At 38.7% G+C, this 22,381-nt stretch overlaps 1 protein-coding gene across 5 annotated transcripts in view; it reads left to right on the plus strand.

The window, feature by feature from the left end:
- The window catches only part of ZNF804A (zinc finger protein 804A), a 235,289-nt gene that overhangs the window by 146,033 nt on the left and 66,875 nt on the right, over positions 1–22,381 (plus strand). For 2 of the 5 annotated variants that reach the window (XM_073306099.2, XM_073306100.2), the window contains one exon: positions 15,875–16,018. In XM_073306099.2, the coding sequence (XP_073162200.1) occupies positions 15,875–16,018 (144 nt within the window). Of the gene's footprint in view, positions 1–15,874; positions 16,019–22,381 lie in introns of those variants that run through there. The other 3 variants (XM_073306104.2, XM_073306101.2, XM_073306103.2) reach the window with 3 other exon arrangements.

Raw genomic sequence — 22,381 nt, forward strand, 5'->3', positions numbered from 1 at the left:
CTCTATGAATAGGTACTATATGAATTGGAATGTATAAATAAGTAATTGTATATCCTGCTGAAATAATAAGCAAAGTATTTGGATAGTTGATGGAAAAAATAGGGTAATTTGAAAATATTTTTACAAAACAATCACACCTAAAACAAGACATAATAGGGTCTGCCCAGAAACAAGCATTCCATGGATAGAGGGTTCGACTGGGTATTGTGATCAGGTGCGTGCGTGTGCATGTGAGAGACCACAGACCAGATAAAACTGGAGAGACAGCTGGAAGGAGAAGCTGAAAACACACAGTCTGACCTTAGAAGAAACCTGGGAAGAGGTTTTTTTGTGTCAGGGTTGCAGGCTGAAAAGAGTGTTCTTGGTGACTGTGAGCAAAAGAAATGGTTTCCTGCTATTGGATTCCTTCTGCTCTCCCAACTGAAACATCTTCAGGCCCTCAAACTTTGACTAGCTGCTTGAGTGAAAAAAGTGTCAACAATATGAATAGAATCAGTTACTTCGCAGTCGCTATTGTTGTCCTTCCAAAAAAACCTGTGACTTTGGTTCTGGAGAATCTATTCAAATGGCAATATCACTGTTTTACTTTTTTCTTTTCTATGTGGTAAATCTGATGCTAAAAGTAACAACTTTCTCATGCAGCATGTTCATACAAATATTTTTAATACTGTATTTTATATACACAGTGGACTCAACCAATCATATGTGAGACTGGTTTTGAGAGCATAAGAATTATGCATATACAAGAACAACATGGCTCTGTAGGACGACAGGACGTGTCAGCATTGATTTTTCTGCCACTTTTATGTCTGACCTTTTGAATTCTAGTTGCTCATCTTTAAAGGATTAAGTTTGTAACAAATTAAAGATGCCACAGGACAACTGCTGACTCAGAATCCTAACACAAGAACTGATTGATGAACTTGTGTTTCATAATAATACAGACTTAAAAGTGTTCAGAAATATTGTCCATAGATGGACAAAAATACCCATTTTATTGATAAACTTAATCGAAAAGCTGGCCATGAAAAGGATGCCATTTATTCGATAAAGACAGAAGTAAACTCATTAATTTTAATTTACATTTTCCACCGTTTGGGAATTGCTTTGGTGCAGTTTACAACTGAAAGCAGAAACAAAATACATCAAGATACTAGATAAATCAGTGCTGGCAAAGCCAATTACTAAAATACCTCTAAAACCTTTAGAAGTTCACTACCTCTGTTGTGGATTAAATAGGGAAAATATGTGTGCATTAGTTAGCACCTCCTGGCAACTTTAATATCAACATTCACTATTGACAGGTTTCAGAGTAGCAGCCATGTTAGTCTGTATCCACAAAAAGAAAAGGAGTACTTGTGGCACCTTAGAGACTAACAAATTTATTTGAGCATAAGCTTTCGTGAGCTACAGCTCACTTCATTGGATGCATTCAGTGGAAAATACAGTGGGGAGATATATAAATCTGTATTTTCCACTGAATGCATCCGATGAAGTGAGCTGTAGCTCACGAAAGCTTATGCTCAAATAAATTTGTTGGTCTCTAAGGTGCCACAAGTCCTCCTTTTCTATTCACTATTGAGTAACCTTCCACCTTTTAAAGAAGTAAATTCGCTATGTGAAGCAGTGAAAAGCCTTCCACCAGCGTGAAGCATTTTACCACATGATGGAATCCAGTTTGGGTAGACAAATGCTATAATTTTTTCACTGGAAGCCCTGCACAGACACATCTACCATAGTAAAATTTAAATTCCTTGTGTTAATTCAGTTTGTATCAGATACAAAGAAGTAGAAATATACAGTTATTCAGTACAGTAATAAACTTTGAAAAAGTAGCATATTTTATAACCACTAAGAAATACTGACACATGGATGGGAGAGGGAGAGCTTGTTATATTACTGCCCAGTATTCCCGCCTAAGAAACCTTATACTTGATCACAGACATGCCCTCCTTCCACAGCAAGTAGGCAATGGGGAGGTTCCTCCCACGCTCAAGAGACGTAATCACATGCACAGTGGCTAAGTATGCTGTTTTTATAAAGTCCTTCTTTTGACTGTGTGCTAACTGGAGGTCAGAAATAAAACTCTATGGATTTTAGCCTACAGCCTGAGTCAGCTGGCTGCACTGACATGTTTTTCTAACACAAGACACCTGGCCACTAGGAACTTGATTAGGACCCCAGATCATTTCACAGTCACCAGTTGTTTTGGTCACCAAACCAAAGCCCTGAATCCAAAAGATCTTCAAGTTTCAGGAAAGCCAGATGTAAAGTTTGACCCTACACTACAAAACTCAGTCGATATACAGCCACCACAGTAATTAAATCGCTTTTGCATGTCCACCCTATGCTCCTTGTGTTGTTGGTGTGTGTCTGCACCAGAAGCACTTGCACTGATTTAACTGTCAGTGTGAGGCACTGTGGGACAGCTTCTGAAAGGCAGCAACAGTTGATGTAAGCAACACAGTGTCCACACTGACACTGCGTTGACCTAACTAAATTGACTTAAGTGCTACACCTCTCGTAGATGTGGAGTTATTAAGTAGGTGTAGTGGGCGAGTTACATCGGTGGGAGTGACATTTTAGTGTAGAAGCTTACAGAATTGGGTCAATGTAAGACTGCCTTATGTCGACTTAACTCTATAGTGTAGACCACGCCTGTCTGCAGTCACTGCTGCTGTGGGATAGATTTGAACTGATAAAGTACAGGTGCTAGGCTCCATAACTTCTTATCAATTCTCTGAACCATCCAGTCTGCTTAAATAAGCTTTGTTTTAAAAGTAGGCCTTTTAAATTAATTATTAGAGCTTAACTTCTGATGATTAAACTGTAATACATTGCAGTCCTGCAAACCTTACTCATGGCTCCTGCACAGCCAGAATCAAGAATTTGGCTTCCTTTTTAACAAAATGGCTGCTGTAAGTAGCGGGTTTGGAAATGCTAATTTCACAAACATTTCATGGTTGGCTCATGCTGAGAAGGAGAGTTTCTCTGTGCACGAGTAGTTTCCATAGAGCTGAGCATGCTGCCTTTTTTTTTTCAACAATTGTTTGGTGCTGTGCCAGGCTTATTTCTTCAGTGCTGCTGTAGTTCTTTCAGCTTGAAGATGAAGAAATCTTTTTCCTGTGCAGAGATGGCTTAAGGCGAAACAGGGACTGGATAAACCAAAAATGTGGGGCCCTCAGGAATATCAACTCCTGTAGAGGATATGCCTCCCTCACTCCACACATTGATCTCCTGCCATTAGCCCTGCCCTCCCAAAGGACTTGTCTTGACTTTTACTCTCTTTATCTTTTCTGCTGTTTGGGCTTCTGTTTTCTCCCTCCCCCTCCAACTCCCCAGGACAGCCACTTCTTTTTCTAGGTATGTCACTGATTCTTTGGGCCCCCTCAGATTGCTAAATCCAAATCCCGGGGATCATGCCTTATTTTATTCTTTTTTGTGGGCCGCATCCATGGGAGTTTTGCCTTTATAAGGATTGAGTACAGACCTCAGGAGTCCATCCGAAATCATGAAGCAGACGTTCATGTTGATAGAGCACTGGACTGAACCTGCATTGTACCTGGCTTCTATTCCTGGCTCTGTCACTTATCTGCTTTTTGACCTTTGGCAAGTCACATTACTTCACTCTTTTCTGTCTTTCTTACTTAAACGGTAAGCATTTGGGAGTGGTACTGTCTCTTCAATCTGTACATATAGTGCCTAGCAAATGGGATCCAAATCTCAGGCCTCTAGAAATGCTAAATAATAAATTACTATGAATATCTATGAAATATTTTTATAATGAAATTTCAAACTGGAACTTGTTCTTGGTGTTTGGGTGTTACTAAGAGAACTATGGCCAGCTGGCATGAGTGTTACTCACCATAGTTTTATGTTTCAGTATAACACGGCTATTATTCTGGAACTGCAGATGTGTGGTTCTTCGGTGGAAAAACTTAGAACTCCAATCTGATCTTATTTTCTGTCACGTCATGGATTTATTGCACATTGTTAATGCAGCCTCACCCCCTCCCTCATTTTCACCCAGCTTTAGTTTCAGTGACAATTTGACACTCCCTCTTGGAATTTCCCTGAAATCTTGCAGGTTTTTGACAGATCCACATTTTCAGAAAGGGGTGCAAAAAGTAGAAAATATGGAGAAGCTGGCCCAAGGGAACCATTCTACATGTATTAACTCCTCAAAAATGTGGATTAAAGTCTGAATGAACTCTTGGATGAATGTTGAGTATATACATATATTTTTCCTCTTGGAGTACGAGAGAGACAGGTCTTGCTTTCCATGTCATCTTTTAGACACAACTAACATTTATGGACAATGCAAAGCAAATTCTGCCTTGTTGCAGGTTTGGCGCTGTCCCTCAGATAATACCCGAGGCAGTAAAACAAAATAAAATAGTGCCACATTTCTGCCTCCCTTTTTAAGAGCCTCCCTGAAAATTCTATCATTATACAGTAACCAGCAATTTATAGCTGTTTTCCAGCAATGTTCCTGGTGTGATGTGTGAGGAACTTCAGCTTGTAGTAAAACCTGAGAGCAGTGTCCGTGTCTTTTGCACAGTTATGATCCTTTTGTTCATAGTCACCCATTTAGTGTAGGTTAGCAGTTAGTTAGGTTAGATAGCTTTTTTATTAAGTTTCTGTATGAGTAAATTCTCTCTCTCTCTCTCTGTCTCTTCTAAAGTTACTCAGTACTCGGCTTTAGGGCTGACCAAGTATCTCCCAGTTTTCAGTATTGCCCTTCATGTGAGGTGGCTGTACCCCACAGGATATGTCTGCACTGCAGTCGGAGGTGTAGACATACCAGAGCTTTAATTGAGCTACTGTGAGTATCAAGAGCAGTGAAGCCATGGCAGCATGGGCTTCAGCACAGGTTGTACAAGCCCGCCTAGGACCCTGGGTATTTATCTAGCCCATACTGAAGACCGTATTGGCATTGCTTCGCTGCTGTTGTTCCTCATGCTAGCTAGGTTAAAGCTGTCTTACGTAGTTCTACACATGCAGTGACAGACATTCAAAATATTTCTTTTGTCTTGGTGAGAGACATATCACCAAGAAATGCTCAGATTGCCATTCATTCTCAAAAAAACTCTAAATGCAAGAGGAGTTTGCTTAAAACCTTTTCTTTTGTACATATCCATGAGACCTGCTTTGGAGCTAGACAAACAAGACGATCCTGGATCTGAGCAGTCTTCCTCCAAAAGTGCCCCAGTGAGATCTACATTGCACTTAATTCCCTTCTTCCTCAAAGCATTCTTCAGCTGCTCCTACTCACAAGGCTTCCTTCATGAATGAAGGGGATAGGATGCTGCCCCACTTTTCTAAAGAGTATAAATGTAGATCACTATCTGAGGGACAAAGAAAGAAAGAAAGAAAGAAAATCCCTTCCAGTTGTCTTATGTGGAACGGATACAGATACAAGTTTCTGATGACGAGCAACACCAGTATATCCAGTGCCATCTCTTCATCATTGCTGAATGAAGCGGTGGTCACAGTTCCACCCTCTCCTCCCAATGACTATAAGACCATCCAATAACTGTTTCACAGGATGGAAGAAGCACTAGAAAAACCCATGGAGGTAGTGTAAGAAAAATCACACAACTGTTAGACATACTGCACACCTCTTTGCCAGCAAGCATCCTACCTTTGGCTCCGGGGCCCTCTATCTGGGATCACACTGCTGCATTTGTCATTTTCAAATATCAGAATAACTAATTTAAGCTGTCATCTTTGTTCCTCCAGATACTTTCTTTTACCTCACTTCTGGTAGCAATGGAAAACTGAAGGAGAAGATTAGAGTGGTAAATACAGTAGGTACTCTAGAGCTATCAGGTTTAAATCACTATTGTTGGAATGTAGGCACAGGAGCCAGGTTAATAAAATCATAGATTTTGAGGCCAGAATGGACCATTATTTTTTATTAATTATTTTATTTTATTAATATTTGTACTACCATAGGACCTTGGATCTTAGTCATGGATCATCATCTAGTCTGACCTCCTGCATCACACAAGCCAAAGAACCTAACTCAATAATTTAAGCATCAAGCCTATACCTTCTGGTTGAGCCATCACACAGGTTCATAATTACTTGATTTTTCAGTTGGGTTTTGGAGCTAGTTGGTTTTGGCTGGGTATTGGAATTTTAGTTTTTAACATCAGATACAGTTCCTGAACTTAACACTCCTCCTATCTGGCCTTTCAGGATGAATTTTATTGAATAATACTGGGTTCTGTTGGAAGAAAGATTCTCCTTCCCTGCAGGATACGTGAAAAGCTCCAGGACTGTAAACTAGAATCTTTCTCTTGATTAATGTTCAGGCTGGAGCTTTTTCCTATCTACTTCAAGTAGAATTGAAGGCAGACACATGCAAGCCTGCATATGATTGTTTTAGACCTGCCCAGTGCTAAGGTATCCTTTCAATGACTTGATATTGAAGTACTTGTGGCACATAACTTCATAACACATAAAGTAAGGCTAGTACTGATGGGTCCCTGAAGCTATAAACAGATAGAAGAAAGATGGTAAATTTCCATGAAAAGGTTTAATGGTCTAGAAAGCCATTGTAAAATGGAATCGGAAAAAAGGTCTAAAGAAAAATTACCGAGCCTTCTGTTGGGATTTCATCCAGCATTTACTTGAATAGGCATCATTTTAAATTCTGAAGTGCTCTCTGCATAACAAACAAATGGATTGTGAAAACTCAGTGGACATATTTACTTTAATTCAAAATACAATTCCTCAGTAGGTCAAATGTATAATATTCACACTTTGAAGTCACTGATTTGTGTTTAAATAACAAAAGGCTTAGGATTATTTATTTGAAAGGAAAATGGTTTGTAAATTGTAACCAATCAAAGATAAATTTAAAAAGGGGGTTAAGAGGAACATATGCACTATGTCTGATTTTTAATTAAAGAGACTACTATATTGCCATTTTTCTTTTATTTTAGAAAAATCTTTTAAAGGTGGAAACAGGAATAGTCAAGAGTAAAATTAAAAATGATTTTTTTCCCAAAGCCTAGAAAAAGAGAGGAATATGGAACACTGAGATAAAAATCTATGGCCCCAGAAAAATATGATTAAAACATTGCACAGTAGTCACAGGAAGGTGTGAGTTTGATTGATAAGAAGAATGGACCCTGATCCTGCAAACAATTTCATACCTGCTAAGTTTTACACAGGAATAGTCCCATTGACCAGTCATGCGCATAAAGTGAAGGGCATGCATATTTGTCTTCATTATCAGGGCCCATTTTTTTGTTTTGTGCCCATCCTTTTCCTTTTCTTTTCCCTTTTCTGTCTCTTGTGTCTTATCTTGTTCTTATTTAGATTCAATCTGTGACTAATAAAAACATTGGTTTTATGGAATATGCACCTTTTCCCCCCTAAAATTTCATATGCTGGTATGTGATGTCTCCCTGAATACTACCTGATAATGTCTATTTAACAAGGAGGTAGCTCAACATTCAGCAGAAATGGCCTGAGTTTAAGGGGCGAATAGTAACTTATGGAATTTTAAAATGTACATCGGAGCTGCCATCCTCTTTAATGAAGTGGACTCTGGTGGGGTAGCTGTTTAGTAAAGCTGTGGCCTATTACTTGGAGCAAGATGGAGTACTGGTTGCTGGAACCAGTAGTCTCAGAGGGTTTGTCTTCACTAGGGTGTTTTCCCCTCAAGTTAATTGACTGCCAGTTAACTGGGGGGTAGTTAATTATTTTTAAAGACTAGTCTGGACACTCCCAAAATGTATTTTTCAGTTTACCTAGACTGTTCACACAACTTTTTTTAGCTTGGAACAAATGTTTGGAGAGTGTCCAGATTAATTTTTACAAACAACTTAACCACCTCCAATTAATTGGCAATCAGTTTACTTGAGGTAAAAAAGCTTGCATAGACCTACTCTCTTTGGTCTCCAGCCTGTAATGAAGATGACAAAAATTGTAATCTGCTTCATTTTAGGCAAACTAGATTCACCCTTTGTGCTCAGTATTACCGTTCAATCCCATCCTCATTTGGACAAAGTTAGGACATTTTATTAGGGACTAGGGGCCAGATTTTCAAAGTTATTTAGGCACCTAGTATGTTGATAGGTGCTTTGTGGGATTTTCAGCAGAGCCAAAGCGGGTTATGTGCCTGACTCTTATTGAAATACCACTAGGTGCCTATCATCCTCATTAGGCACCTGAATATCTTTGTATATCTGGCCTTAAATGCTGCCTTGGTCTCAGTGGCTGAAAAAAAGATGGGGAAGACATAGAAAAAAAACTTTCCCCTCCTCTGCATCTGTGCAGAGTGTCAAACAACAATGGTAAAGAATCACAGAAAGAGGTACTTTCTCCTGACACTGAGCCAAGAACTTTTTTAGAATAAGGAAACTGCTATTAAGCCCCTAGAGTTAATCTCACTCTTTCTGTTTTACTTCAGAGCATCTGCTTAGAACCTTTCCCAACCCTGTTCTGCATGGACCGTATGAAGCTAGTGCAAGCAAAGTAGAACAGCAGATATGTGCTCCCACTTCACTACCCTGTCCATCACCCCCATGACAGCCCCAATTTCGCTAATAGTAACTATTTAAAAAAAATGGTGACAAGTAATGTTATATTTTTTGATACAGTTCCTGACTTAAAAAAAGATTTTAAAGGACCAGAACTTCGTCAATAATAACTATGGCTGATCTATATGTACAACTGATAGCTGCAGCGGTAAAATGTTAATCAGGTTATTTTATAAGAAGATCCATTATAAGGTTTTGCAGATGAAAGTACTGTTAATGAGACAGGCAAGACTGGTAACAAATTGCTGTCGCATCACAAGCCTGCCAGAAATTTAGTTTAGCTTTAATATTGTGGACCAAATTCTGCATTTATTCACATGTTATTGAGACTCTAATTCTGGCCCCAGATTGAGCTCCATTGACTTCAATGAGATAGAATGGGGTGTGGAAGTTGGCCCTACATTTTTAATTTTCCATCACTCGGGAATTTGGTCTTCCAGAATGACAGCATGGCACTAGTACATGGCTCATTAATAGGATGTTTTAAAAACTGCTTCTAATTTCACCCCCATAGCTTTTCTTTCCACCTGCAGATGAACCCCTATATAAATGTCTATCTGGAGTTTTTACACTGTATATTAATATCTTAGCAGAGGGAAAAGATTTTAATAGGAGTTGAGTGCTCAACAGCTCTCAGTATCTGGCCCATTATTTTAATTACAGTAGCCTATATAAATGTACACAAAGTTTTACAAAACACAGTAAGGTTCAGTAGGCTCAATTCCCGATGGCTTAAGTAAGAACAATTCCAATTACTTAAATATTGCATAATCAAGATCTGGTTGGATAAGCCAGTAGGATCACTATTAGCCCAACAAATCTGACGGGATATACAGTCCAGCATGAATCAAGAGGAGATTATGGAATGGTTTTGCTTTGTGTATCAAATCTCAAAAGCAGAAGGTTACTCATAAACTGGAGCAAATGATGTGCCTGTGTGATTTGAGTCCTAGAATGGCACACTGTGTAGGTCTGCTGCACTGCGGAAATCCTGGATGAGTTTTGTAGGTTCCTCTTTATGATGACATTGGAGGTCCCCAGGCTCAGAATGATCAGGAATTTTAATGTCCATGATTTGTCCATGATTCTTCTGACTCATAACTGACTTGACAAATATGGTCTATCCCAGGTAGTTTTTGGTTTTACATTTAAAGTGAGTCACACTCTGGATCTAGTGTTTGGAATGGGTCTGATGCTGAAGAGGCTATAATTATATAACTGTAGTATTGTCATGGACTGATCATATCTCTTCCTGTTTACTGTTCTCTATTTGTTTTAATGGTCTTCCAGAGAAGGCCAATGGAACTTCCCTTCAGAATGCTATATGAGAAATGCACTGTCACACAGACTGACTCTTGGTGCTTTGTTAAAAGTGGCAGATGTCAATTCTAGTCTGATCAGTTACAACACCAGAATTTTAAGAACATTTGCCATGGGTATGTGGGAAATAAAGAAATTATCTTTTGCCTCCTCCATAGTGTCTGAACACAGCAGAATAGTTCTAGGTGGTGGATAGGTTGGTTAATTTGAGCCTCCACCATTTGGAAATTGCTGCTTTCATATAAAATTGTTCTGATTTGGATGGAAGGTACAGGACAAAATCTTGAGGAAACAGACAAACAGACTTTTCTGCTTAGATTTCAGCTAGTGATGCTTTTCAGGACAATGCCTCCTCACTGGTCCCATGTCCCTGTTGGATAATAAATTCATGAGATAGTGGGTCCCTTGCTGTTTGAGATTATCAATGCCGCTTTGTCTAAGAGTAGGATGCCAGATAGTGTGAAAAAGTCAGGGTGAGGCTCCATTCAAGAAAATATCACATGACTATAATTACATCCTCCATTTTATGGGTAAAATCAAGAGTATGATAGCCAAGCAGCTATGGCAATATCTGCAGTCTTCAGGTTTCCTTGATCTTGGTCAGTCTGGTTAAACTTGGGTATGACACTGAAACTAACTAATGACCATGGTCAGTGATCTCCTTAAGATGTGGAGCTGACCATGTTAAAATCAATGAATAATGTAATTAATATATTTAATTGTGAAATTACTTTGCATTGCTCATTGCCTGATAGAGAGGGGGGAGCTTTAAAAATAATTAATCTTATTATAATTAATTTGGATTGTGTTAGTTCTGCTTCTTACTTTATTCCTTTAAGTCCATCATATAGATGACACATTGCTTACTTTCAAATCAATCAGTCAGAATGATATGTGCAGATATTTAGACAAAACCATTAAATTCACACATAAATATCAATACAGATAGTAAGAATGGCATTACTAAATTGTACTTTTTATGCAGTGAAAGCTGCTTCTACATTCTTTCTTCATAAAGTACCTAAATGAATCTAACAGAAATGAAAGAATTACTGTATTAATTGTGCCCACAGGTATTCCAGTTAATTGACTTTAGACAAAAGTCTACAATTTTTTCCTCTCTCCATTTTCCTTTGCAAAAGAATATTTTAAGCCGTATAACATTCTCTCATGTCAACATACATATTGTAAAGAACACACATTTTTCTAAATATAACAGAGATGGCTGGCGAATGACAATTCCATTTTGTGACAACTTCTGATGTTTCAAAATTTGTTTTATTCTACAGTGGAATGAAAACAAAACATGTCTAATGCTTTTGCAAAACAGAATTGTGTCAAAATGTCCATTATCAGATCAAAAATGTCAGGCCTTTGATTCAGGTGACAAGAGGGTCCATCCTGGACTTCAGAAACCTTCTCTTTTGAAAACTTAATTGAAATTGGTATGTCTACACAATACATTTTGGCTTTGAAAAAACAGCATATCTTACATTTAGTTGAAAATGTTCCAATCAGCTTGTGACGGGTTGGGCCACCTGATGTACTGGGATTTCACTGAGCCTGCCTGCTCCACTAGCCTGGGCTCCCTCTTCCTGTTTTGCTGAATTAGGCTCTCCGGCCTCTGGCAGCACACACACAGAGTCTGCAAACAGCTCTCTAGGAGAAGACTCAGCTAGGAAATTGCCCAGCACTCAAGTGTAGCTCCCCTCTGGAAAGTACACCGAAAATAATATTATCTTGCACTGTAGAGATATCTATACAACGTAAGCTCATAAATTCACCCCCTCCCTCGGTGTGGAGAAAGATATGCACAACTTCTTGCCCCCTCCCTGAAGTTACAAATTGCACAAACTGGGTTTTATAAACAAAAACAAGTTTATTAATTATAAAAGGCAGATTGTAAGTGATTATAAGGGCTAGCAAACAGAACAAAGCAGATTACCAAGCAAATAAAACAAAACACACATACTAAGCTTAAAATCGTAAGGAGACTGGTAACAAGAAGTAATTCTCACCCTAAATGTTGTTTTAAGCAAGTTGCAGAGTTTCTGTAGCTTAGAGTTCCAGTTATTTCTCTTTACAGATTAGACTCCTGTCTTAGTCTGGACTCAGCCCTTGCCTTTCCCACCGCTCAGTTCCTTTGTCTCTTCAGGTAATTTCAGCAGTCTTTCTTCTTGGGCAGGAAGACAATGGAGAAGAGTTCTGTTTGCCTTACTCCCCAGCCTTAAATAGAATTTACATAAGGCAGGAAGCCTTTGGTTACAGTAGAAAAGTACCAGCAGTGTCCAAAGTGGTACTTTTTAACCAGGTGACTTTATCACCTGACCTTGCAGTGTCAAAGCAACCATGAAACCAGGTTTATTTGCAATGACCACAGGAAGGAACTCTTGGAAGATGGGGGCTGCACATCTTGGAAGACTCATTGTCTTTTTCCTAATGGCCAATTAAGGCTGATTGCTTACTGTCTGGTAGATGTTTCCAAGTATAACCACAGTCATAATGGTTACATAGTCAATATTCCTAACTCCAGATACAGAAATGATACATGCATACAAACTGGATAATCACATTCAGTAAATCATAAGCTTTCCAATTATATCTTACACGAGCCATCCTGCATAAAATATGTCTTAGTTATGCCATATTCATATCATAAGCATATTTCTATAAAGAATATGGAGCATCACATCACTCAGCTCTCTACTAACAATCTTATATGGCTAATTAAGAAATATTAAGAATTAGCCTTTGCCTATTGTAGGCTTTTATCCTGCAAGATGCTGAAAACAGGGCACCCAACACCTTGCAAGAGGTGCTCAGCACTTTCTAGGATCTACATACCAAGTGCACAAAGTACATTTTAGGTGTAGGCACATAAAGGACACTGAAGGTCTGTTCTTGAAAAGTGCTGAAACCACATTCCTTTACCTTTTTGCAGTCTTTGGAGCTGGGCCAGGGGACAAAGTAACCTAAAATGTACACCCTCACCATGTACCCTTCCAATCTGTGATACCTTTGGGGCAGTTAGCTTCCCCCCATGCAAGCTGGTGGCCTACTTGCTCTCTCACTTATCTTGTTTCTTTGGGGATGCTAACAAAGTGAGTCAATTCCCCACTCCTTTAATGCACAGAAAAATACCAAGCTCCTTGCCTTTTCCCACCGACTGACCACCTCCAAATCAACAGCAATAGGTCTCCAAACTTGGCTACTAGACACACTGCAGTGCTAGTGTTTACCTCATACTAAGGCCAAGAGAAATCCCCAAATGTACCATGAAACCAAAAAATCCAGGCAGAATACCAGCAAAGCAATCCCATTCCCAGGTTAGTTACAGTTAGTATGCCAGCTGATCGAGTCTGTTCTTCATGAAAAATGGGAAAGGTTTGCAACAGTATTTGCACTGAGACATAAAACCAAGGGTTTTGATCATTTGAGGTCTTTCCAGACTTCTGAAGCTTTTCTTTAAAAGTAGTGATGTTTTCCTAGTGTTCTGGCCAGGTTTCATCTCTGGTTATTACATTCTGCCACCTTGGTTCCACTTGCAGTCTCAATGAGATGTAGCTGCATCTTTACTTTTGCTATATATTGTTGTTTAGAATTGCTGTGTATTTTTAAAAATTCCATAGCGTATTTCAATGGTAGTGATCCCTGTATAATGACTGGGATGAGTCTAAACACTAAGGCTGTGTTAGAGTTGTGGTGGCATGGTTACCATGGCCCAAGGAACTGCTATTTCTGTTATGATGCATTGGCTCTGCCAAGTATAATTGCCAAGTAAACGTCATTTCAGTTATAGTAGCCCCAATTGTCTCACTCTTATGATACGTAGTACTTTATTCCAGAAGCAGAAATTAAGTGCTATTCCATGTGAGTAAAAGTAACAGAATCTGGCTCAGTGTTTGATTTGTAAAGGGCTTTGCGATCCTCAAATGGAGTATTACGGAAATGAAAAATATCATTGTCTGTCATGGTGTGTCACTGTTCCTATCTTGCATATTCTTGTACTTGCACATTTCCCTCTAAATGGTCTTATACAACATTCTAGAGTTGTAATAATGCTCTGATTTCACAAATCTCTTCACCCCTTAATTTTGCACCTCCCCTCCTAATCAAGCAAAACCGGATGTGAATCCCTTTGCAGACCACCACCGCAACTCCAGACCAGTTTCTGCAGTGTTGCAAGACATTCCATCCCCTCGGGGATTGACTGTGCTGCCCCCACTTCTACCCCAAGCTCATCCAACCTAAGCAACTATAGAAGTGATTTGAAATAGAGAGTTTCAGACATGCTAGTAACTGCAGGACTTCCAGGCTAGGCCCCCATACACTATAAATATATTTCTAAGTATAAAGTAGCACCTTTCTTTCCTGGAACTGATAGCTCACTTGGTTTTTATATGAAACTTAGTTTTTTATAAAATGTAAAAATCTAAAAAATATTTTAAAAAATGTGTGATTTCCCCTTCCCTCATTAGAAACATGGCGCCATTTAGCTTCCATTCAAGACAAAATTCTGAGCTGATTTTGTTATTCTTTTCATGACTCTAACCCCCTAGTGCTATCTACTGTATCCTAACAGCAAATACTCAATCTGATTTTATTGTAAGAAATGAAAGTAGATGATAAAATAGCTATGATTATGCTACTTGTGAATGAATCAACATTTGCCAGCTGCTCTGCCACTTTGAATTATATTGAAATAAGTGCCATTTTAAGATGCAACTCTAAAACTGAAGTCACTATGATTGTTACTCCCATTATTTATTTTAGAAAATCACCTCTGCTGAACATTTTAGGAAACTCCGGAAAGTGTTGCAAATTTATACAAGCTGTTTTAAAAACAGACTTTGTATGACATGCTTTTACAGTTGTTCATAAATAAGTATAATAGGGAACTTTTTAGTTCATTTTTCAGAGGTAAGGTCAAGAATTATAAAATAAATTTTCATAGTATATTTTTTCTTATTTTACTCCTTGAAAAGGAGGTTGTTGGGAGAAACAGACTGATAGAAACTAAAGTTGGTTTAAGAAGTCTCATACTGGAAATTTCCAAATATTTAACCAGACAAATGTATTCTTTCCTCAGTGTATGCACTTGGAGTAATTAACGTTTATACCAATTGGAATGTTAGGGCCCGATTCTGATCTCACACACAGTGCTACAAATTGGGAGTAATACCACTGAAGTCAATGGAGTTACGCTGATGTCAAACTGATCTGAGATCAGAATCAGACACTGACTATGGTCTTCAAGAAAAAGCCATACTATTGTCAATGTATCTAGGAAAGAAAACATCAAATAGGGATTTATAGAATTTATTCTCCAATAATAAACAAGATTATTTTTAACCCTGATTCTTTGCAAGAGATTAATATATGAATGACAAGCAAGAGCTGTATTTCTTTTTTTACAGATGACAAATAACAGATTGAGGGGAAAAAATCATTAAACCTCTAACACAGAAATGATCCTTTAATTTATCTATCTGTGTATATTTTCAGATAGGTCATTCTAAGGGTGTTTTTATTATTTTCCATTTTGTATCATCATCATTCTTTGGAACTGTCCTGTAACCAGAGTAGATTAGTGGGGTTTTTTTGGTCTTCATGCTTCTTCTGGTTAGGTACACTATACGCTGAACATTTTAAGCATTGGTTATTTGACAGAAATTAACATTAACGTGATCTTAGGCATGATAAATATTTGGCCTTTTTGGACAGAACTTTAAACAAATTGCTTCTCTAGACTTGTATGTGTCAGATACCCAAGAGTAGCCTTCATTTGTGCAGCAAATTGGAATGTGCACAACTGTGTGCCTCTCACCTGATATAGAAAAATATGTGCAGTGTGACCTGGTAAATATGTGCAAGCTTTTAGTTATGGCAGTATCAGTGTTGACAAATAGGATTAAAATGAAGAGCACAAATCCAGTTTCTAGCATCAGAGGGACAACTAAAGTTCTGCTGTTTTTTTTGTTTTTTGTTTTTTTCAGGATTATGCTGAAAAGGAGAACACAATAGCAAAAGCCCTGGAAGACCTTAAGGCCAACTTCTACTGTGAACTCTGTGACAAACAGTACTACAAACACCAGGAGTTTGACAATCACATCAACTCATATGACCATGCTCACAAACAGGTAAGAGGAATCTGGTAGATACGTAGTCAATCCAGGTGGCATTTTCAAAGCCACCTACAGGATTTGGACACCGAGGATGTTTCCCTGGCCCTGCAGAAGTCAATGGGAGTTCGACCATTTACTTCAGTAGGCAGGATTTCACCACCAATTTTCATAAAAATTAATGAGGAACTGGGTGTCCAAATCCCTGAGGTGATTGAAAATCGCAGGCTTCAACTATGTCCATAGTTAGTAATCCCTAGAACTGAGAAATGAAATGTGCAGTTTGCTTAGAAATAAATCTTAAAAGATGTTTTGATGAGAGAACCTCCAAGTTGACCTAACTGTGAGAGAAAATACCCAGGTCTATGGGAACTGTGAGCATTCTAAAAGGGAATGGAAGCATGGAATTATGAAACGTACCCAGGAAAAACATGAGTGGTTATCAGTTTCTCAGTAGTTTGGCATATAAATAAATATTGTAGTCTATTAGTTAAATGTGCTCTGGGAAACAGTTCTTCCCAAAGATGCATATAGGAAATTCTCATAAGAGTGGATTCTACAGGATTGGGTAATTTATTGGGTAAATTTTCTTTTACCCCAGTTACATTTCTCAAATGAATTATAACGTGTTTTTTTTAATGGATCAGTGATAAAAATATAAATAAGAAGAATACACAGGTTTTGACTCACAGCTAGCTATGAGCTAAGTGTGAACTCTGAAATGCACATATTTGTGTTTTCAATACTAACCTTCTCTAAAATACTGCATGCCACTTTGATTATTTATGTTGCTACAGGGAATACTGAATTCATAGTGAGAAGCAAAGCAGTGGTGTCACCGGACCATAGGAACTGTGTTACAGGATAGACATTAGTCTATCTAATCAAGTATCCTGTCTCTGACAGTGATCAGAACTGTATGCTTCAGAGTAAGGTGTAAAACGATATTTTAGATATTATTTCCTTATTCGTAGTTTCAGTTGGATAGTTTTATTTGATGACTTTGATTTCTTGAGCTAGAAAGTACATAAAGAGTGAAGTGTAGGTATCACTACACCGAATGTAGTGCTGAGTCTCCTATGTTGCTTGCAAGTTTACAAAACATTTATCTGTATTGTATTCTCATGGACCTCTCTGTGCCACTTGCACCGACATCTAACACCACCACAGTCTCCAGAATGATAGTTGCCCTTCCTTTTTTTCCCTCCAAAGCACCTTCCTAGGACACATCATTTCTCTCTTTCTCATCACTAGCAGGCATAAACACTACATTTTTAATTAGGTAGTACACAAATTACTCTATCAGCCCTTAAATGGTTTATAATTAGAGTTTATGTAGAAGCCTACAGAGATCCAGCATCTTATTCACAAAACCCTCCTGTTAAAGGCAGGAGACATTTCTTTAAATGAGAACTAATTTTGTTTTTTGTAACACCATCCTGTAGTCATTTGTTGGCAGAGTTTCAAAAATTGGGTTTCAACTAATTGTTTTGCATTTTTATTTGGGCAACTCAGATGTGCAGAATACCTGGAAACTCATAAGAATGATGGTGGACACACGAAAATAACTGTAGAAGCTTTGGCAATGTGCAATGAATTTCTCTTTTGGAATTTAGCGTCGCCTACTTAAATCCCATGTATATTCTTTCATTATGAGCAACATGAATCAAGCCATTCCAGTAGAACAATATATAGTATTAAAAGTAATCTATACAGGTGTATAAAAAGATGTATTTAAATAAAAAGAAAATTTATTAAAAGACAATGGGTTAAATCTCCTGTGAACTTCAGATAAGACACAAAAATAATGAATATAGGTCTTCCTCTTAGGGCAGGATTTTCTAAGTCTCTCCTTCATAGGATTTACACCTTCATTGGCCTCTGCCAGACAGGATTCTAAGGTGGACAGAGCATTGAGCCAAACTTTATGGTAGTGTTTATGTTCCTATGATCCTAAATTTAACTCGTCAGGTTTTTAAAAACAGTTTTCATAAAATAAGCTGATCCTAACTTCAGGGAAAAAGCAAGACTGAGACTCAGTAGGAATTGTCACTGACACCACAGCAAATTCTCTGTCCCCAGCGGGGACAGAACAAGCCAACTCACAGCACTCTCAATCTCTGCCAAATTCTTAAAGCAAAGAGGACTCAGCAAAGACTGCAGCATTTGGTCTTTTCTCTATTAGTTGAAGATGGGATGAGAAGACAGTGTTTTAGATCCCAGAGGTCAGGAGTGAAGCTGAAGAAAGACTAGTGTTCAGTGGTTAATATTTGTATGTATTTATTTGTTTTGCAGTGGTGTTCAAAATGTGCTAGGCACTATACTTATATATGGGAAGGCATAGCCCTCACGAAATTTCAGCTCAAAACGGGGGATATTTTGTAAGGCCAGCTGATTATATGAGATTTCTGTCCGCATCTAAATAACAACCAGAAACTAGTCCCCCTCACATTTTGGATCAACTGTGAATACAATACCCTACTCGTAGGGATTCAGATGCATATTTGCAGTCTGAGTCCATCTGTAGAACAAAGTGCATCCAAACAAAGTGATAATTCTCTGTACTAACACTGGCAAATTAGGATATTGTTCCTGAAATAATAGTAATAAATAATATTTACCCCTTATATCATGATTTTCATCTGTTGATGTCAAATTGTCTTACAAAGTTGGGTAAGCATCACAATCCCCTTGAAGTCAGAAGTTGTCTGTGCTCAGCACCGCTGAAATTCAGACCACTTATACACCTGCCTAACTATAGCATCGCTAACTTGGGAATCTCAGAATATGGTGAGTTTTCTGATTTCTTCCCAAGTTTTTGAAAGAGACAAGATTCTTTTTGCATTTTTTAGTACATTCTGCCTGTCAGTGCCCTCTTCAGACATACCTAGTGAACTGCACTGACTTTGCCCCCCACAATCTTCCATCTTCATGCTAAGAGTCAGAGATATTTTTTGCCCCTGGATTTCTTTTCCAACCCTCTCCCCTCTACCTTCCTTTCTATCTGTCAAGGACAGAACATTCTGGGGAGAAGGTTGATACAGCCTGGGAATTCTCCTTCTCTAACAGTAGAGCCTTAGCTGTGCCAGGGCTTCAGCAGGTGAATTAAGCCTAACTGGAAAATCAAAGAACTCCCATGCCTGTGTTCAGCTTTATGCTCTGGCGGGCAGGTCTTTCCCCCCTCAGCTTCCATGGAGTCATTTTTTGTGGATTCCACTCAGCAGGCACCTAACAGTCATTTCACCAGGCCAGTTCTTGCTCCCTCTCTGCTCTTTCTGCTCCAACAGCCTGGGAACCACTTGTCTAACTATTCTCTCATTGCCTCTCCCACAAGACAAAGTTTCTGGACTTTATTATGTTCGTCATCCATATGGAGAAGTTAGATAAAAACATAAATACTCCTGGTTGCTACATAACACTACTTTATTTCTCAGTCCAGAATGATAACCCACAAGAACCCCAAAACAGACATAAAGCAGGCTGTTCCCTAAAAACAGAGAGGCCCAACTCACCCCACCCTATTCTAAACTGGCTGCAGAACTGACTCAGCTGACCCAGATCACATGAATTCCTTCAGAGACCCCTGTCTGCAAGCTGGACCAGGAAATTTCGCACATGTAAAGTGGTAGTTTGTCATTTTTTTTAAACCAGTTTCCAATATACCACAGACTGCAGAGCAACTATCTATAACCCCAGTGCCATCAAGATCGAATGCTATCTGGATGATCTACTGGTGATAGCACAATGATGCTACAAAATGATAGCTTCCCAAACCATCAAATTCCTAGAGTATGCTGGTCTCCTGGTGAACCATGAGAAGATTGCCCTTATCCCATCTCAGGAACTGTTACAGCCGGACGTTACTGAAGGAGGATGTTCTTTAAGACTTGCTACTTTCCAGCAATTTATAGCCGGATGGAGCAGCATGATAGAGAATAATAAAACTATTTCCTTGAATGCAAGCCTTACTGCTTTGTCAAGACCTGCCCTGATTTCTTGTGTGTGACAAGTCTGAATATCTGGCTTCATGATCATGGTAAGGGATCTTTCTCTTCAGGTGAGAGAGACATCAGAGCTTACTCTATTTCACACTTTTTTTCTTGAGGTTCAAGCTGTTGCCTCAAGATCTAATTTATTTTAGTGTTTTCTTATTCTTAGCTTTGACCATAAGACCAGGGGAATAACAACAGTACAGTTCACCAGTGCATCTGTAGAGGGTGCTTACAAGAAGTGTGGCCAGGGAAACAAAGACCCTGCCTCAGGAACTTGAAAAAGAAAAAGAAAAAAAAAAACACCGAGCAGTTCCAAGCGCAAGGGAACAGCATCAGATTCCCATTCAGAGATGACAAAAATCAGAGCTAAGGACGCTAAGCATTATCATTTAACTCACTGTTTGACAGTGTGGGCCTAAATAGCTTGCCCAAGGTCCATGGCACTCTTTAAACTCCTGGTCTACTACTCAAACCATAGGATCCCCCTGTCTCTCATCTGTTGATAAAGAAGCATAGGATGAATACAGTGTTTGTCACTGAATCTTTTCTTTTTTGGTCACATCAATTAAAACTACTGTAAAGGTGATCCTCGATTTACACATATTAAAAAAATACTTGCTTCAAGTATAGGGATATCTGCCTTATCTCTTCTGACATAGAAAACAGTGATTACATTCATTTAGTGGATTGTGGAGACTCTGGAGGTATTTCTGTCTGGGCAACTGTCAACAATGTTACCTATAACTTTCTGACATGAGGAAAAAATGGGAATTCCTGTCGGTTCCTCAGAACACTTCAGTGTTGGGAGCAGCAGATGAATATACAGTATATGGCAATAAATGACCTTCATCTAACAGCCCGTGAGAGTCAGCACTGTGCAGTGTTTTGTTTTGTTGATGAGGAAAGCCAGATCACACAAGGTCTCCTGCATCAGTTGTTCCTTGAGGGACTTTTGTTTCTACAAGAACAAAGTGATTTTATTTCTGAATTTGAAAGCCTGCAGCTCTGTCCTGCAACCTCTGACTAACCACCTGACACCACAGAAGCTTATCTGATCTTAGTTTTCCTCTGACTCCAGAAATGCTCTTTCAGTATCAGGACAACACAAAACAAATAAAAAAGAACCACACCAAGATGTGGATGAAAAGTAAAATAACAGAGCTAATGCCAAAGAGAGTTTAGTCATGCAGCTAGAGACATTCAACTACAGTCATGTGAGAGCAACTCAGGCACAAAATGATCCCGTTAAAGTCAGAGGCCATTCCTCAACATATGGCTCACTGAATGAAGATCACCCCTCCTTATATAATTAAACTACTTGTGTGCAAGGATCCAAGCAGGAATTGTAGGGCGAGAAATGCCTGTGGGTTGCAGTAGCAGGTGTTGCACCCCACTCCACATGTGTGAAGATTTGTTGCCGTTAGGTCTGCATAACCATGGATCCTCTGGCTTCTCCCTTCCTCTCAACATTATCTTCTCTGCACTGGCCTTCTGAGATACTGCTTTCTGATTATAGAGAATACCTATAATATAGCCAATCAGAAAGCAGTCTTTGCTCATATTTGGGTGTTTATAACATCACAAACTTCTTCTGAACTAACACATAACAAGTAAGTGAAGAAGAAGGATGAAAATGAGATCAGTTTTACAAAACCACAATTTTACTAAGATTTTAGATGACCCCCCAACATATTTTAAACTTAAGGTTATGTGCACTGACATAGGAAACAAATGTAGGGCAGCCGATAATACAGTGGTGAATGTTAACATGGTGACCACTGTTAGCATCTATGCGGTCAATTGTCTAATTCCTTAGACAATGTAAAAACAAAAAACACCAAACCTTGCAGTCATCTTTTAAGCTTCTTTTTAAAAAAAATCACAATGTGTGGATATTTTGCCTCTTTCTGAAAATAAATAAATATCCTCATCCATCATAGTGGATTCTTTCCTCTGCCAACTTCCATTCACAACATCCAAATATCATTGTTCTGAGAAGAAACTATGCTGTTTGAAAGGGATAACGAACAGCACAGCCCAAATTAAATCTTCACTTGAAACAAAACATGCTGTGTGTCTCCACTTTTCCATAACCAAAGGTTTCTTTAAAAAAAAAAAGAAACAACACTTTTCAACAAAGAGGGTGATGAACAAAGTGTCCGTCACGGGATGCATACCCATTAAAGGATACATATGAGATTAAAGGTATTCCCCTGTTCTACATAAGTTAACCAGAGCTATTGTGACCTTGCAGGCTTTCCGAATGGAAATTCCCCATCAAGATCTATGCAAGAGAATGACTTGGCACTCAGACTATATCTGTTATACATCAGAAAATGCAAATGGATGTGTGGTTGTCAGCAGAGACAGCATTTGGGGCAAAACAGCC

This window comes from Lepidochelys kempii, chromosome 11, assembly GCF_965140285.1.
Source record: "Lepidochelys kempii isolate rLepKem1 chromosome 11, rLepKem1.hap1, whole genome shotgun sequence".
Lineage (NCBI taxonomy): Eukaryota > Metazoa > Chordata > Testudines > Cheloniidae > Lepidochelys > Lepidochelys kempii.